The sequence below is a fragment of the Polypterus senegalus genome, chromosome 10 (assembly GCF_016835505.1).
Source record: "Polypterus senegalus isolate Bchr_013 chromosome 10, ASM1683550v1, whole genome shotgun sequence".
NCBI lineage: Eukaryota > Metazoa > Chordata > Cladistia > Polypteriformes > Polypteridae > Polypterus > Polypterus senegalus.
In genome coordinates, this window is record NC_053163.1 from 133,308,701 (window position 1) to 133,328,098 (window position 19,398).

General features: G+C 40.6%; 1 protein-coding gene across 2 annotated transcripts in view; it reads right to left on the reverse strand.

Moving 5' to 3' along the window:
* The window catches only part of tjp3 (tight junction protein 3), a 72,194-nt gene that overhangs the window by 10,875 nt on the left and 41,921 nt on the right, over positions 1-19,398 (reverse strand). For both annotated transcript variants that reach the window (XM_039766712.1, XM_039766711.1), the window contains exons 5-10: positions 15,414-15,888; positions 15,230-15,333; positions 13,054-13,216; positions 6,935-7,034; positions 6,782-6,834; positions 70-157 (exon numbers count right to left, since the gene is read on the reverse strand). In XM_039766712.1, coding sequence (XP_039622646.1) covers positions 70-157; positions 6,782-6,834; positions 6,935-7,034; positions 13,054-13,216; positions 15,230-15,333; positions 15,414-15,888 — 983 coding nt within the window. The remainder of the gene's footprint in view (positions 1-69; positions 158-6,781; positions 6,835-6,934; positions 7,035-13,053; positions 13,217-15,229; positions 15,334-15,413; positions 15,889-19,398) is intronic.

The window sequence follows — 19,398 nt, forward strand, 5'->3', positions numbered from 1 at the left end:
TGAACACAATTTAATCAAATGCCATTCCTGTCAAAGTGCAATAGTGGTCCCCAAGGGATGCCTACATACCCACTGTTGAGATCCTCCTGAGATTTTGACTGCAGATTTGGAATGGAATCAGGAGGCAGGCAGTAGATGGGCTCTTCTTCCCTTGAGGCTGGAGAATGGGGCAAAAGAGGAAAACTCCAGTGAACTTCACACAGTGACCAACATGCGAATGGCCTTGAATTGCATGCTAGTTGTGAAAGAAACAGATGCCCAGTAGGTATTAAGCAGCCTCTCTCTGTCACATGAGATAATGCAACTTTCCTCATGTTGTCACCATAAGGCATAAAACTCCCAAATCATTCAGTCAAACAGCAACATATATCAGAGTGCAGGAAGCACATTGGCATGGTGGGGTGCACTGCTGCCTCACAAATCCCGCATCCTGGGCTAGACACTATCTGTCTGTGTGTGTGTGTGTGAGAGATGGGCCATGCACTAGACTAGCATTGTCTCTGAGGTTTGTTACTGGCTTGTGTCTGACCATGCCACAACATTTATTTGACACAGTACCTCTCTGAGCAAAGGGTGTTGCAAAGCTGGATGATTAATTCATTATACCACACACCTTATCAAAAAATGGCTTACATTTTATAGAATATTCTTGAAAACAATTTCAAAGATGATCTAGCCCAATTTACACTTAGATAAATTTGTTTAGCATACACGTTTATCCAAGCGATTTACACAACGGTTCAACATTTTTGATTAAACATCAATCTGGGTAAACAAGTGTTACAGGACAAGGGTACAAAATTGATCATTACAAATGGTGAGCTCAGAAAAAACACAAGCGAATTATGATTTTTAGAATCTAAAAATTGCTAATATCAGTTAGACAGAAATTCACCAAAAACTAAGGTATTCAAAACACTTAAAACACAGTGAGGGAGTCAGCATTCCAAATGGAGGTGGGCAGCTCGTTCCACCAGCTATGAGCCACACAGAGAGAGTTTGGATCGAGATTTCATGCCATGCAGTTCATCAGCAGACCCAAGTGTAATCAGAATATAAGTTTAATATGTCACTGTGCTCTGTGCAAACATTTTAAATCTTCTTTTCTTTTCTTCTCACATGTACAGCTAACACAAAGTCAGATTTAGTACAGGGACCCAGCATTTAGAACTGCTAGGCAAACATTTTAAGATAAGACAAGTTAAGGAAAGCTGCAAAATGGGCACTGTAGTATTCCTGTGTGTCAGAGTCAGCAGGACATTGGATCTTCTTTTCCTTGTTTGGCATGATTTACCTAAGTGGGGGCCTGCACATGGGGAAAGAGTATAAAGCCTTGGAACATTGCCCGGCACACCTTTGATGCCGACAGACGGATGAGGGATACAGTCATCCAATCCAGAAAATGTTTCCAACGCAGCAACGAAAATGGCAGACTCTACACATTGGGCCCCCACTGCCCGAAGGTCTTGTCATGGCTTCCTCGTCCGTTATGCCACGTAAACTGTCATTAAAAGAAAGCTAAGTTATTTCTCCTATGTGATTTCTTACTGCCATATCACTAAGGGAGCGGGATCGCCTTTTTATATTATATCTATATAGTTTCGGGTTATGTAACATGCTGCAATTACAAAAGAACTTATTCCAACAAGGGAGCTACCAACCCCTGTTGGATACACCGAGTAGGCGATAAAGAGCACAGCACCTCACAAATGTCTCCATACATCTAGATCAGGGGTGTCTAACTCCAGGCCTGGAGGGCCAGAATGGCTGCAAGTTTTCATTTTAACCATCATCTTCATTAGTGACCAGTTTTTGCTGCTAATTAACTTCTTCTGCCTTTGTTTTAATTAACTTGACTCAGACCACTTAGTTCTTTATTTTTCTTTAATGAGGAGTCAAACAATGATGAGACACAAAACAAGCTGCCACATCACCAGCTAACCAGGTTTTCTGAACATAAAGAAAGGTGAGGGCCTCAGTAAGGTTGATCTCTGAGGTCACCAAAACATCTTGACGGTGTTCTTAGAAAGAAAAAAAAAAAAGAAAATCAACAGTTTTGGAAATGTCTGCTGTGGCAGAATGAGAGCAGCAGCGAGCCGTGGAATTAAGTAATTGATTTAATTAACAGCAAGAATTGGCTTCTCATTAAGGAACTGGTTGGAGTGAAATTGGCAGGAGTTTGAAGCCCCAGTTTAACTGGTCATCCATTGGCTCGTTTTACATCTCATTTCTGTTTGGCTGCCACTTAATGAAGAAAAGAATCAATTCAGAGGACTTATTCCTTAAAAACAGGGAGATTAACACGAAGGGAAAAGAAGTTAACTAGCAGTAAAAGCTGGTCACTGATTGGGAAAAGGGTTAGAATGAAAACCTGCAGCCACTGCGGCCCTCCAGGCCTGGAGTTCGACACCTGTGATCTAGATGATGACCTGTTGACTACTCTGTATTTAAGCATCGATCATCCTGTTACAAGGAGCCAATATAGTGATCTGACATGAACCCACTTTGAACAACAGAGGTGCCGCTATCTTTTGATTAATTTGCAGCAGCTTGGTGACACATGCCAGTACTCCTCATAGAGTTGCAATAGTCCAAATAGGACAAGACCAAAGCCTGGACCAGGAGTTGTGCTGCATTCTTTGTCAGATACAGTCTGATCTTGCACGTCTTGTATGTACAGATTGAATCAGCAACACCAGGAGACCAATGTGACATGGTCAGTGAAGGACAGCAGGTCATCAATCACCACACCAAAATTATGTACCGACTTGGTGGGTGTTAGCGATAACGAGCGGAGCTGAACAGAGATTGGTAGTTTGGCTTGAATATTTAGAATAAGCAGAAGAGCTGGGGTAACAGGAAGGTCCCCCTTGCCAAACTGAGCTGGAGATGGTGCTCTTTCATTCAGGGTGAATATCAATGAGACATGCAGAGATTCTAGCTGATCCTGTATAACATTTTCAGTTGATTGGATAACAGAGACTTTTTTGAGTCTTTAAATCTAACTTCTTTTGAGTTCTTTCAACAGGCTGTATATCATAATGAACAAAAACACGCTCCTCTTAATCAAATGACAGGTAGAGCTGCATCACTCAGATTGGAGAAACCATGGAATAGGACAATAGAGCCTAATGCGGTGGTGTATACTGAGAAAAGGACCAGCACTGATCCTTGAGGTACCCTAGGGCTTGCCTGGTGCACCAATGAAATCTCCCCTCAGCAGGCCACACTGTAGGATCTGCCCAAGAGGTAGGACTCATACCACCAGAGGGCATTTCTAGTGATGCCATGGAGGATCTGGTGACCATGTTGAAGACAGATGAGCGATCTAGAAGAATAAGTACAGATAACATGTTGGTAGCTCTAGCCAGTCATGATGTGTTGACAATGGTAAGTAAAGCAATCTCAGTGGAAGGGCCCTTCTGGAAGCCTAACTAATTAGGATCAAGCAGTCTGTTCCTATTGTTATAGTGACATTTTTAGCAAGCACCTTCATAAAGCATTTTGAAAATAATGCAGTTTTTCAAAGATAATATGATGAAAATGACTAAACTAGAAGCCACTCACTTTAGTCCACCATGACTCAAACACTGGGTACAGTTCATTCATTAATGGATGGTGCAGGGTGATTGTGTATCCTACAGGAACCAAACCATAGACTGGGCTGAACAATGACATCCAAACAGGCAGGAATGGATACACCATGTCAGTCAAGGAATGGTAGGTACTATGCATGGAGAGAATGTGGGCATGAAAGTAACAGTCTGGCAAAGAGGGGCTAGAGAGGTTAGAAGTCAATGCCCGGTTTCATATACAACAGCAAGGTGGGCCATTAAAGTGACTCTTAAAAAGCAGGCATCCAGGCAGTCTGTCCATTAAAACCTATAGGAATGTCCCAGTCATACTGCACACCTCCTCCTAATGTACATGCCGACTTCTAATGTATGAGTAAAGACCACCACTTTTTATTTCGGAGTACTTTCTATAAATGCATACAATAGTACTGGAATGATGCACACCTTTGCAGATTTTTCTTTTTATTGACAGGACCCTGACTCGGTCCTGAAGTGTCTCCAGCTGCCTGTAACTACTGTGCGAACCAGGCACCCCACTGTAACATAATGGCTGGCATGATAAACACGACTGAAAGAGTTTTTAAAGAGCAATTTCACACAACTGTCTATAAGAGACACTGTTTCTGTGTCATTTTTGAAGATGTGCCTGATCAAAGACACATTGATAAAACACAGATTGGGAGATCATTGAAGTATTTTTGAAAAAGCGTGCTATGTGCTTTTACCATTTGTAGCCAAGGTAGTGCCAACAGTTAAAATATACAAAAAGGTGATTCGGGTGTGATTGTATTGTGTACAGGGCAGGCAATGAAACAGAGAGAAACAGACACCCTACTGCCATCCTTTCCTCCAAAACTTGATGGCTCCCCTGGCAGGATGTGGCGTTTAAACTGCCAGACAGGGGTTCCTTCTGGGGTCAAGGTATGGAAGTCCTGGTGGCTTCTCTCCAGAGATTCCTCTGGCAGCTCCAGATATCCTTTCCTGCCACAGCACCAACTCCTGCTTAAAGGGCCAGGAATTCCTAACGTTAAGTTCTTTTGTGTCTTCCCTGCCTGCTTTGTTTTTTCTGGTTTAATTTGAGGTTACATTGAATGTTCTATATTGTTTAATGTCTAATGTACTGTCATGGCCAAAAGTTTTGAGAGTGACACAAGTATTGGTTTTCACAAAGTCTACGGCTTCAGTGTTTTTAGATCTTTTTGTCAGATGTTTCTATGGTATACTGAAGTATAATTACAAGCATTTAATAAGTTTCAAATGCTTTTATTGACAATTATGCAAAGAGTCAATATTTGCAATGTTGGCCCTTCTTTTTCAAGACTTATGCAATTCGCCCTGGCATGCTGTCAATCAACTTCTGGGCCAAATCCTGACTGATGGCAGCCCATTCTTGCAAAATCAATGCTTGGAGTTTGTCAGAATTTGTGGGTTTTTGTTTGTCCACCTGCCTCTTAAGGATTGACCACAAGTTCTCAATGGGATTAAGGTCTGAGGAGTTTCCTGGCCATGGACCCAAAATTTAAATGTTTTGTTCCCCGAGCCACTTAGTTATCATTTTTGCATTATGGCACGGTGCTCTGTCATGCTGGAAAAGGCATTGCTAGTTACCAATATGTTCTTGCATAGTTGGGAGAAGATGATCTCAGAGGATGTTTTGGTACCATTCTTTATTCATGGCTGTGCTCTTAGGAAAAATTGTGAGTGAACCCACTCCCTTGGCTGAGAAGCAACTCCACACATGAATGGTCTCAGGATGCTTTACTGTTGGCATGACACAGGACGGATGGTAACGTTCACCTTTTCTTCTCTGGACAATCGTCTTTGAGGAGGCCCCAAACAATTGGAAAGGGGATTCATCAGAGTAAATGACTTTACCCCAGCAGTCCTCAGAGGTCCAATCCCTGTACCTTTTGCAGAATATCAGTCTGTCCCTGATGTTTTTCTAGGAGAGAAGTGGCTTCTTTACTGCCCTTCCTGGCACAAGGCCATCCTCCAAAAGTCTTCGCCTCATTGTGCGTGCAGATGCACTCACACTTGCCTGCTGCCATTCTTGAGCAAGCTCAGCACTGGTGGTGCCCCAATTCCGCAGTTGAATCAACTTTAGGAGACAGCCCTGGCGCTTAATGGACTTTCTTAGGCAAGATGCCTTCTTCACAACAGCAGTGGAAATGGTTTTTTTTTTGGATTAAGTTAATTTTCTTGGCAAAGGAGGACTGCAATTAATTGCAATTCATCCGATTGCTCTTCATAACATTCTGGAGTATATGCAAACTGCCATCATGAAAACTGAGGCAGCAAACTGTGAAAATTAATATTTATGTCATTCTCAGAACCTCTGGCCACGACTGTAATGTCATTACCACCATGTAAGTAATGGGTCAGCAATTAGGTCAGGCTCCAGCACCCGAGGGCTATAAACACCTTGGCGTCTGACTCCTTTCATTGGAGTGGGATTAGTTTATGTTTAAATTTTAACTGGCCATCAGAGGTTCCATTTCACCTTCACGTGAGTGAAGTCATCAACAGGCTCACTGATAACATTCTTAGAAGTGCCAGAATTAGTGTCATGTACAGGAAGTCTTAACTACCAGATGTGATAGACAGCTGACAGCTCAACCTGGCCAGGATGCCCAAAGAGTAGAAGGATGGGGGAGGGCAGCTACTTTGGAACACTGCCTCCCACAGGACGCTAGATGGCGATTTCCCTGCAGCATAGCGGTGCCCCGGATTCCCGCAGGGCACCCTGAGATTTGGAGTTCACAGCCCTGCTGGGTATCATGGGTGCTGCAAGGAGACGCTGCAGAAGGACTGTGGAACTCTTATCTTTTCCATAGCTCGGGTATACTCCCAAGTCACAAGGACCGAAGCCCTGAAGTACTTCTGGGCTGAAGAAAATTCAAATTCTCTATACGGGTCAAGGACTATTTAAAGGACTGCTGTGAACCCAGCAAGCAAACCAGAGTCGGGTGGAGGTGGACAAAGCTTGCTGGGAGGTATGGAGTGAAATGTATGATTTGTGTTTATTGTATGATTTACTTGTATGTATGTGTGGATGTGGTGGTTAAGGCACGGTCTCTAAGAAGGAAGAATATTAAAATACTTCTTGGGACTTTTACTCAGTGTCCAGAGCCACTGTCTGTTGGGGTTAAATGGGGCAACAGTGACCCCTAGCATTTACACAGAACACACTCCAATTTCTTTCTTACCATACACCATGGGGACTGCCTTGTCAGCTTCTCCTTCTGGTACAGGTGGGATGCTGTTCATAAATAACCAATAAAATTAAAACAAAAAATGTTAACATAGACACAGCAGAGAGGAGAAGGACTTCCTTAGTCTCACAGATTATCTACTTTTACCTTCTGTGGTCTTCTTCAGGTCTGTCTGGTATTCTGCTGTCCAAGCTGCCCAACCTTTTAGGTGGAGATGGAGTCTCCTCGTGTTCAATGTCTGAAATGTCTACAATTGGAGCAGAAGGCACTTGGATTTATATAGGCCTTACAGTAACACTCGACTCAAAATTATACAAGTACATATTCCTTATTCCAAGTTACTTGTAGTGATGGCTGAGCAAAGCTTTTAATCTCAAGTTCTCAAGCAGAACAAGGGGGGGAAAAAAAAAGTTTGACATAATATCCAATGGGGCAACTCATGCTGTACAACTACAAATGATGTGAAAAGCATCCATGTTCATTATTCAGCATGCTCAAAATGTGCAAAATACTTGCATTTTTGAAAACCTGCCTATTCACCTCATTCTTTGGTCAAGAATCCCACCTTCAGTTTAAAAGCAGAGTATTATGAGAATGCATTTTTCCGTTTATGATGTGTGCTGCTTTTTCCAGAAATAATTTAATATGTTAGTAAAAATACATGCATTGTGCACGTTTTCAGCATACAACTGGATAATAGGTCGCAAAGTCCACACATCTGAGTAACTAAAGTATTTTCTCTTTTTTCCCCATGGAGGTTTTTGCACATTGTTAGCTGTTGTGCAGCACATGTCACCATTAGGGTCCATTATATCAAACTTTCTTCTCTTGTTCTGCATTAAAAATCACACCAATGAATGAAAGCCCAGAGTTTAGTCAATCCATTATTTCTCAAACTATACAGATTTCATTTTATGAATGTCATGCAAATGAAAATGCATTCAATTTTAGAATTAGAAAATGAGAGCTCAAAAATCATACATAAAACACACAAAAAAAAAAATATATTAATAGAAGGTGAGACACAGACAATAATAAAATCAATCAAAAAAACCTACACCACCGACTCATGGTGGGTAGCCCTACCAATGACACTATTTGCCCACTGCTGATTCTGCATTTTATAGCCATGTATTAACATTTATTTAATTTACCAATCTATATGCACAGTATATACATGGTGATAGATGGCCCTCACTCTTATCCGGCTGGGATGCCCTTGAGGTTGAAGGACAGGGATCAACAGCTTACACAAGGCTTTGTTAACTTTGCTGCTGGAGTATTTCTGGTATAGTCCAACTTAGAATATAAGCCAATAAAATTTTAGATTTTCTACATATAAACAAATATCTAACAAACAATAACTGAGACAAACTCACTAAAAGTTGCCACTGTCGCTGGACCTTTGCATCTTTTAACTTAATTATCTCAGGAATACAACATGATATGATGTGATTTTCACCTCAAAATAATTACAAACAACTACGAAATAAAACACCAATATTAGTGGTTTTTGTTTACCACAATAATTATTGACAATTTGTAAATGTTTAAGAGAGTAAATGCATTTTTACACTTGCTGCTCAATAACTCTAACTAAAGTTCCCACTTTTCTGAATGGTTATTTTATGATGAATAAAAAAAGTGCTTATTCAATTTCTCCCATATTATAATCAAGCAACTGACCCATTTGTGATGGGATCCATGCTTGAGCAGGAGTAATAAGTCTTCTGAGATGGCATTAGGGGGACACTTTGGAAGAGGTATGAGCAGCTCGACCATCATTTGTCTCTCAGCGATCAAGTTGTATGTGGTGTATGCTATACCTTCTAACATTTCAATATTATTACTATTGAGAAATTATTACTGTTCTATGAATTGTTCACTTGGTACAAATTACTACCATTTCTCTAAATCTTACACTTAATCTAATCTAAATCTTACACAGTAAAATTTGAGTCTCCGAAAGGAGAATAAAAAGGAGAAAGGAGAATAAAAGGAGAATAAAAAAAAAAGAAGCATAATAAGCTCAAGCAACACATCTCAACTAGATCAAGAAAATATCTACATGTGATGGGAAATGAGTCTAATACATACATGAACACACTTCCAGACAGGAAATAAACACCTTTACTTCTTGTGCCAATGGCATTCATTTTGCTGGAAGCAAACTGCAATTTGTACCACCAATTATCTTGTGAAGCAAAACACGGAGTTTCATTCCAAACTGTTTCACTCTTAACTATTTATGACCTTTGGCTTCTTTACTTGACTATTCTCAATTGTTTGGATTCTCTTTTCTGACATGCTTGATTACTTTTTTAGATTTACTTCCTGTATTCCTGTAAAATGACGATATCTATTTTTATACGTTCTTGTTTGCCATGGTGCTGAGTAGTGGCAACGTATTGCATGTTGGTTGGAAGTAACAATGTCACCGTACTTTGTGCACGTTATTATACTACTGCTACGTTTGTTCTTCTATGTGACCATCGTTTTTAGCTCAGACTTTTGTATTACATGCTTGTTTAAACAAATAATCTTTTAATCAACCATTACGTTTGCATCTTTGGTGGATCACCTCAGTCTGCAAGTTAATTTTGGTGAATGCAGCCAGTTACATTTTACAGAGCAGCACATCACCCAGTACTTTTTGGGTCCATTCTTTCAAACTGAAAGAATCAGGGCCACAATGAAAATGCTTTTTTTAATATTCATATGTTAAACCATACACATACAGTATATACTAATCTATACACTTCAAAGTCAGTCAAGTCCGTCATTCTCCAACCCACTATATCCTAACACAGGGTCACGGGGGTCTGCTGGAGCCAATCCCAGGCAACACAGGGCGCAAGGCAGGAACAAACTCCGGGAAGGGCAGCAGCCCACCGCAGACACTTCAAAAAACAAAATTTTAAATGTATATTACTGATTAATTCAAACATTTTTGCATCACAGAACGGTGGCCAGTCCCTACTTTCAATAATACAAGGACACACACACACTCCACTGATTGTCAAAAGTTACACTTGGCCTACAAGTAACAATGGTTCCTTCTCAAAGGCAGGACACTTTTTTAATTTAGAACCTGACAAGAAAGTCTGTCTAATGATCCTCATGAGTAACTGTGCTAAATCTAAAAAAGATGAATTCACCTGCTGCCTCCATTAGATAAACGTCATTCCTGGAGAGTTACAGGTTTTACAGGTTACTCCTGCATATCAGCTCCAATACACCATCCTGTGTAACAGCTCTGGCTTACATCTCCCTCTGTACTTTATCTTTTATAATGGTCATGGCTATATATCACTCTCCTTTACAGAAGAAGTAACATATAACATCCTTCTCTCAGAATTTCATGTTTGAAATGGGTGTGATATTCTAAATTGTTAATGCAGTGGATTGATAGCCCAGCCTTGAACCACAAGCACGCACAAATAAGCAGCATAAATTACTGGTGCCATATCTATGAAAAGATGAACCCTAGGAAACACATATCACCTATTCTAGCAGCATCCCCTGAATGGGAGGCCTTCCTTAAAGCCTACTTTTTGTTTTCTTGTTTCCAAATTTAGGACTGGACCTCTGATGGCTCATCACCCAAACTGCACAGTTTCCACATCTAGTCACTCATTCCCAGACCTCTCTAAAGTATCATGTATCCTTCCACATCTTACATTAAAGCTGTATGGTTAAGTGAACTCTGTAAATTAGGGTGCTAAGTGATGTCCTCATGTCCTGCTATGTTCCCCCTGACCCTAAAATGTAATAAGTGACATTTTTAAATGGATGTCTGAAATGTGGACATGTTACATTAAGTTCTATGCACATCTCATCTAGGACTCCCATTCCATTCATTTAGTTGATAATTAGTTTCTTCAGACTGCCACTTTCATATCTTATAAGGCATCATAAAGGCACCCGTTTTACAAGTGTGCAGAGGTGAGGTGAGGTGAGGTGAGGTGAGCAGCTCCATCTTCAACTCATCAACTAATCTCCTTCCTTAAAATTATTTTGGGGAAAAATGTCAATCACATTTAATTAAACATTAAAGATACATTTGCATTTAGAATTATAAATCACACTCCTGTAACCTCACCAACAATACAGATGTGCACTCATATTTCAGAGAGAGAGAGAGAAAGAGAGAAAAACGACCACTGCAAGAAATTTATTGAAAGGTAAAGGAGGAATAAAATGATGTGCTCTTTAATCAGCTTAAATGAACCATCTGCAACACAGGATTTGTGAAATCATAATAATAAAAATAAATGTTATTTATTATGTGGCTTACAGAGCCCAAGGATGTGGTACAAAGTATAAAAATAGTGAAATACATAAAAAGATACCAGAAAAGTATAACACCAGAGATTATATAAAAAAGATTTAATAAACAGACAATTTCTAAGTATGTTTTTAAGAATTGGTCTGACATTTCGGAGTTTATGACAAAGAGGACTGGAGCTGGAGCATGAAGGGCTCTGTCATCCATTGTCCTAGTCCCTAGATCTGGGAAGGCTAAGCTGAGGACCGATTTCAGATGATCTGAGATGGTGGGCAGGAACACACAGATGGAGGAGGTCAGAGAGAGCAGCAGTTCTGAACGTACTGCATGGATGGAAAGACATCTCAGCTAGAGAAGAAGATGGTTCCTTACTTGGGGAAGCCCCAGACAAATGAACAGGCATCCCATCTAGACATGTGCATAGCACCTTCCCTGATCAGGATATATTTAAAAAAAAGGGACAGGGAAGGACGGTCTTCATGGGGTATTTATTCCCCCAGTTGGTAGATGGCAGTGGGTCATCCATTTCGGCACTCATTTGGGAACCAGCAGGGAATGCTGGGAGTTGTAGTCCGGCAACACAGCCCTGCTGAGGTCCGTGGGTACCGCAAGAGGGTGCTGTAGGGAGATGTACTCCTTATTATGTGGGACTTTTGTGTGACCCAGAAGTGCTTGCAATGGGCAACAGACCTGGCACTGGAAGTACTCCTGGGTCCTGGTGAGTCGGAGCTGGGAGGAGTACGAGCAACACTCAACTGGAGGAGGGTAGTGTGGTGGAAAGAGAAGAGGTGTTTGGAGAAGTAAATTGTGCTTGATGCTTTTTCTGGAGGTATTTATATACTGTAATAAACACTCATTTATTTGAACCAGGGACTGTGTTGGTGTGTTCGGATGGTGTTTGGGGCGCTCTATTCGATAGTCGAGTCAAAATTCAACTATTTGACATAAAGGAAGAAGATAAATATTACAGTAGTAGAGGCCCCTAAACTGAACCTTGTGGCTTGTGAGTGTAATTAAAACAAGATCTGCCAGCTTGCATACTGAGAGCAACACAGCCATCATGTGGACCTCTCTATCATTAAGCCCCATTCTGAACAGTAAATGCCACAAAAAACAATATGAGGAAGCAAACAGTGAAACGTCATCATGATCCACCTGCAAATTTCCTGTAGGTACACAAAAACCCACATATAGTAAGCTGGCATGTTGAACTGAGTCACTCAATGGATCTTTAGAGGATACATGGTAGTGTGCCGGTTTGGTTGATAAATTAACATATCCTGTAACGTAATCCTGACTGTAACATAGCTCTGTGAAGACTATTACTTGTGTTCTGTTTTATGTATTGCATTTACTCCATTTTCTGAAACCCATTGCATGCCCAACCTACCAGGAACGGGGTCTCTCTCTCTCTCTGATTTTTTCCATTTTCCTTCTTCTGGTCTTCTTAGGGAGTCGAAGTGTGTGTGTGTGCGTTTGAAGCATGCACTGAAGCATTCCTTGTGTGATTTTGGGCTGCATACAAGAAGGCGCCTATCATTTCAAACTAGACGGCGACTTCATTTTACTCTAATGGCTTGCAAAGTTCCCAGGTCTCAAAAAAAAAAAAAAAAAAAGGGGTCCAACCCAGTACTAGATAGATATACATAAAATGTAATAACTGGGTGTAATTTGTTTTATATACAGTGCCTATAAAAGTATTTACCCTCTGGAAATTTTCACATTTTATTGTTACACAACATTAGATGACAGTGGGTTTAAGTTGGCCTTTTTGACACTGATCAACAAAAAAAAGCTCTTTAACATCAAAGTGAAAGCAAATCTCTGCAAAGTGGTCTAAATTATTTACAAATATAAAAAATCAACGTGTGAATTCTTTTTATAGACATTATATATATCTATATCCTTCCCTTTCTCATCACAGAATAAACAGCCAAAACAGGCGCCAGTTTCTGTGCACCATAAATGAAAATCCTACCTTCAAGGTCTGAGCTCTCCCCTTCGCTGTCCTCTACTTCAGGAATATTCACAAGGAACTGTTCGCCATCACGCACCACTGTCATGGTAAGTTTGCCTTCAGACCGCTCTACCAGACGCTTGGTGTCTGCCAGGGACATGTTTTCTGTCGCAATTCCATTTATCTACAGACATTAAAGGTTAAGTCATGAGAGGCATTTTTCAACACAACAACAAAGCATACCATTGATGGATCAGTAAAATTTTAGCTAATTCTAAAGGCTGGGTAAAAACTGTGCCACTGGGAAGTGTTGATTTCCAAAAAAAAAAAAAAAAAATTGGCTGGCAAGCGTGTAAGGGAAGTGCTCCCTTTATTCAACGGAGGTACAGCTATGAAAGGCTGGCACCCTTTAAAATCATGACAGCCTAATGAAAAACATCCCTGCTGTAGCCATGACATGACCCCGGGGACAGAAGCACCCTAATAAAATCTGACTGGAAACCTATGCCACTGAAACCAAGATAGGCTGGCATGCTTCAAGTTTTGTGAAAGATCACTTAGTATTTTCTGCTCCATTCTTTGTCTGATAGAGAAGCTGCAGTGTGTCTATTATCTGTCTGCTACACAAGACTTAAATCTACGTGGACAAAGCTGGCAGCACTGTGAGGATTATGTTGTTTTTTTTTTTTATTTCTCCAGTGCCTTCAACATCATCCTGTTATCCCATTAATGGTATAAACTCAGAGATATGCTGGTGGATGTGCCTATGGAGTCCTGATAATGGACTGTCAGGAAGGCCACAGTTTATGAGATTCAAAGGAAAGCTTCTAACACAGATGAGAACACCACTGGAGCACCACAAGGAACAGGCCTGTCTATTTTAATCTTCACCCTATACACCACATATATAAGTATAACAGAAGGTCATGTCACTTGCAGAAATTCTCAGGAGATTCTACATTAATGGTGTGTTGATAAGGTGTGGTTGGGAGAGAGAGAGTATAGGAGTCAGGTGGAGAAATGTGTTTCCTGGTGTACAGAGAATTGTCTACAACTTATCATCAGCAAAACCTAGGCTGGTTATTGTCTTTCACCACACCAAAGAGCCTCTACACCCAGTGACTATACAGGGAGTGGATGAGGAGGTGGTGCATATTAATGACAGGCTGGACTGGTCACACAACACTGAGGAACTATATAAGAAAGGGCAGAGCAGACTTTTTCTTAGGAGTCTCTGCTCCTTTAATGTGGGAAGTCACATCCTTTACATGTTCTACACCTCAGTGATGGACAGTGCAATTTTCTATACTGTGCTGGGCCAATGACATCATTTCAAGAAAGGCTCACTGAATGAACAAGCTAATTAAAAGAAGCAGGGAGAGAATAAAGACAAAAGTGATAGGAATTAGGAACAATGTTCACTATAACAAAAGACAGCACCGAGAACTTTCAAGTAACAAATTATACAGCAAAAGTGTGTCAAGAAACGCTGTGTGGGCTCCTTCATACCAACAATATGACTTTATAATGCCTAACTGTGACTGCTCTTTTCATCTTTAGCCCAAAGTGTTTTTTTTTTGTTTTGTTTTTAGTTATTCTGATGTGCATTTGACAGGGGATTTGTCATTTGCTACAATAAAATATTTGTTGAGCTTAAAATTTGCTCCGGGGGACAAATAAAGTACAAAGTCACAGAACTTGGGGGAAATGAACATATCAATAAAGCATTAATAGCCCAGCAGGACCAGTATGTCAGTGTAACCAAGATAGTCTGACCACAAATGTATCCCACTAAAGCTTCAGGGGTCTGGCAAGGTGGACATTCATGGTAGAACCTCAAGAGTCCAGTTCAGCCGGCATCCTTTGATATGATCAGGAGAGACAGAGCCATTGAAGCAAGACAAGCCTGGCAGACAGGTAATGCAATCAAGCAATGTTAGCCTGGCAACACAAGGCACCTGATAAGGCATCACAAGCCAGAGCTATGAAAACTACAAGAGTTCACCAGGATGGACCCTAAACAGTGACTTTTAAAAACTTCAAATGCACCTCCACCCATTGTTCTGATTAGTCTGGCCTTAAGGTTTCCATAAACCTCCTCAATTCTTTAGTAGCATTTATGGACGTCCCCAAGAACTCAATAAAGGTCCTACTTTCCTTAACCTGCCAGCAAAATGACCAAAGTCACAGTACCCACCTTGAGTACCAGGTCCCCTTCCTGAAGAGAACCCTCCTGACTGGCCAGGCCAGTAGGGGTCATGTGTTTGATGAAGATCTGGCTACCCAACTTCAGGCCATATTCTAATAGAAGAGACCAAAGGTGGTGACATTAGGATGGAGGACATATGGCCAGAACTCCTAGGACATCACTAGACTCTTACCATCAGACAGTTGTTTTTTCACCAGGACGACACGCGCTGGTTTATATGGTTCTCCGTGGCTGGGTAGTCTCTTGTACTCAGACATGAGGGCAAGCGCTGCATCATTTTGATTCTGGTTGGAGCTGAACCTTCGCCCATCCACAGAATCCGTCTCTCGGCTCCTCCTGCTGTCACTGCTGGGAGTACGACTTCGATGTTGTGGCCCGTTAAAGGAGTTACCATCCCTTCTGGGGTAAACATAACTTCCCTCGCTGCCAGAACCCGTCTCCGAGGGGTAGTTGTTGGATCTGTAATTCTGCTGCTGCTGCTGCTCCCTGTAGTGTCTATGTGTGGGTGGACTGTCATCATCATCCATGGGGGATCTGTGGTGCCAGGAATCATTCTCTGATCTCGCCGAGGCTCGGGAGGTTGTGTGTACAGAATTTTGGCTGGAAGTTGACAAAGGGATCTGGACTGTTCGTGGTCTTTTCACAGTCTGGTAGGGCAGGAGAAAAAAAATGTTATATATGATATGCACTGGCCAATGGTCAACTAGGGCTTCGCAGAGATGAATGAAAATCTGACAGAAAATCAGCAAAACAAAAGCAATACCAGGGCTAAAGTAGACATAACTGTGGATGGAGCTGTAATAAAAGACAATGCTGAAGTAAGTGAACACCATCATAATCAGCAAGTGTCTCTAAGCCAAGAGGTGGACCCCACATTTCCTAAAGGCAGCGTAACAGAAAACAGACTATTATGATCCTCAACAATAATGTGGAAGTTGGAGACATTGTAGGTCTAGCAAGAGAACTAGCCAAAGCATTGTTAGGAAATGGACTGAGATTTGACCATACAGCCTCCAACAGTCAACAAGGACACTTTTTAAAAAAAAAATAAAAAAATAAAGCTAAAGCAGGGCTTAAAATGGACAGTAGCCCTATAAGCTACGATAGGCTGCCAGGTTTTCTGTCAGGCTAATAATTTTAGCAGTATTCGTACTGCAGTGGCCTACTATAATTTTTTCCATTGCTACAAATATTGATGAAAGCTCTGTTAAAATCCCCAGTACAGTTATTAACATATGCACTTCAAGGAATTTTTGCAAGAAGGGTTGCATAAGGGTGATGTGACATTACATGACTTCTAGTCTGAAGGGATGTCATATTTGACGACTACAGTTGCCGATCTTGTTGCTGGTGGAAGGATGTCAGATTATGAGAATAGAAATTGAAGGGTATGTCAAATTAGACCAATGTGTAATGACTTTCCAGCACAGTTTCACAAACCTGCAGCCTTTGACAGACAATGTGCTGCCTGACAGAGGTGGTGCTTGTGTGAAGGCTTTACAAGTACAACGGGTTCAGCTGCAATCTTGGCTCCCCTAGATTCCCTTTCCTTCTGTCATGGTACATAAAACAGACAAGTCTCTCTTCTATTTGTGAGGTCCAAAACACTGCTGCTCCTTATTCCTTGTAGTTGCATTTAATGTACTGTACTGATGGGTGAGTGCTCAATGGTTGTTATTTCATGCACACAAAGCCCACCCCTATGGGTTAAGACAAAATCAAACAGGTTGGGGCGAGTTGCAGACTGGTGGGACCGAGTCACTGGGGATGTAAGACTACAGATTGGTAGTCACTGTAGGAGCGTTGCCTTCACTGCCACCGACTTTCTAACATTACTGAATTTAAATGAAGTTTGTGACTGAAAAAAGGTCATGTAATGCAAAATGGCCTTAAGTGGCAAAGCAAAATCCAGCAGGACAAAAGTGCACAGCAACAAAAGTATATGTAACAGAGGTGGATATACATGGCTCTCAACATTCATTTTTCACTGCTGCTTTTAACACCTCAGCTGTTGTAGGCAGTAGTGTTTTCTCCTTTCTTGCTGTGAATGCAGGTTTATTTGTAAGCTCTTAACTGTTCCAGCACTATGGATGCTCCCAATTTAACAAACTATGCATACAGCTTTGTGTTTAAGGAAGCCCCTGCTATGGTGACAGCAATATAGCCAGCCTTGATTCAGACAGATTTTTCATCTGCAATTACACCCAGCAGATATAAATGTTTCAATGTTGTGAAGAGCGAAGAAAAGAGAACAAGAGAGGAAAAAAAAAAAAACACACACAACAGCAGATGGCGCAAAAATGTGAGTCACTCATTTCATCCTCAGATTTTAGTTCTCTATTGGTTCCTAAAGGTTTGCTTGTAACACTTTACTCTTCTATGGATGCTTGTTTGCACTTTGAACTATTTCTGTCTTCTCCTTCGAGCCTAACAGGTACACACATATGCCAAGCCATTTAATCATTTAACACCTTTTTTGATTATTTAGAACTATTTTCCTGCTCAGTCAAAATATCATAATATACAGTCCCCTCCAAAAGTTTAGGAACAGCAAGGCCAAGGAATTTGTTTTTGCTGTGCACCGAGGACATTTGTGTGCGAAATCAAAAGATGAATATGAGAAGAGAGATCAGAGAGTTTCAGCTTTTATTCCCTGGTATTTATATCTGGATATGTTAAACAACACAGAACAGAGCACAGCTTTTCAAGTGAGCAAAAGTATTGAAACATGACAAGTGACAGGTGTTTCTTGTTACCCAGGTGTGTCATATAAGATTGCCTGTTTAATCCTGAAGTCGCCCTGGATATCTTCTCTCAGTTTAAACTTTGGCTTTCACTTGTGAAGACTGCATCTGTAGTTAAGAAGCATAGACCAACATGAAGACCACAGAGCTGTCTATGGGACAAAATCGTGCCATTCTGAAGCTGAAGCACAAAGACACATAAATCACGACAACACGCAGTTGGGAGAGCATACTTCATTGTTAAATGTGAATCTGCAAATACTGAATGCATGTCATTTGTTTGGTCTTTAAAAGCAAACTACTATTCATTAGTATAACCATAAGTGAAAGTACACATCTCATATGTGAATGGTACATTTGAACATGTAATGCTAACAGTCAGAATTTTAACAAGTACAGGTAACGACAGGCCAAGTAATGTTCAAATTCTGAACTGTTACACTCTGGGGCTTCCCACCTCCGACACACATTCAAATTCAATTGATATTTATGGATGCCAATACTAGTTTACTTAATTGACTACAGCTTTAACAAACTTGCTGTATCCATCAAGTAGTTACCCAACTATCAATGTTAGTATTTATATATATATATTATTGTACATTGCAGAAAAAGGCACAAAATTGTTCACATCAATAAATGGAGATATTTTAATAAAAAGCCATTGAATGATATTTCTGTTTTTGTCGTGGGATCAGAAGGTATCAAGTGTCATTTTCACTAGTATTGGTGTTGAATACAAAAATTCTAGTATCATGTGTATATTAAATTGTTTCCGTTTTGCTGTTAAGAAGTGTTTTCCATCCCCATCTTGATGAGACCCCAAAGGACTCCATGGATGCCATTAAACTGATGCAATGTAACATTTTATGGTGCTATTTTTCAGATGTCTCGTTTCCAAATGAATCTCTCAGTCTGCCTGCAGAATCATTTTGAGAGTGCAGTGCTGACTGAAGGCATTTAGAATTTCAACTTAAAACTATCCTGTCTTTACGTATATCTTTTCAAATTGCAAAATGATGTCTATGTTGCATTTGAATTTTCAGATTATATTTTTAATCATATAGCACACGGAGTTCAAAAATGTAAATGTATTTAAGAGTTAAGAGTCAGTTCAAATCCTGTGCCCGGTAGGCATCTGCATGGAATCTGCATTTTGTATGTATGTATGTGTGAGTGAGTGTGTGTGTGTGTGTGTTGGGGGCGGGGGGTATGGGGGGGGAGGGTTTCCTCCCACATCCCCAAAGAGTTAATTTGTACTGGACCTTTTTGAGTTTAAGTGTGGGTGTTTAAGTGAATATGCCTGCTGATGGACTGTTTTGTATTAGTTAAAACTGTTACAATAGAATTTTAGGTGCCTAAAATTACACTTATGATACAAAATTATTCAAACACATCAAAGATATATGCAGT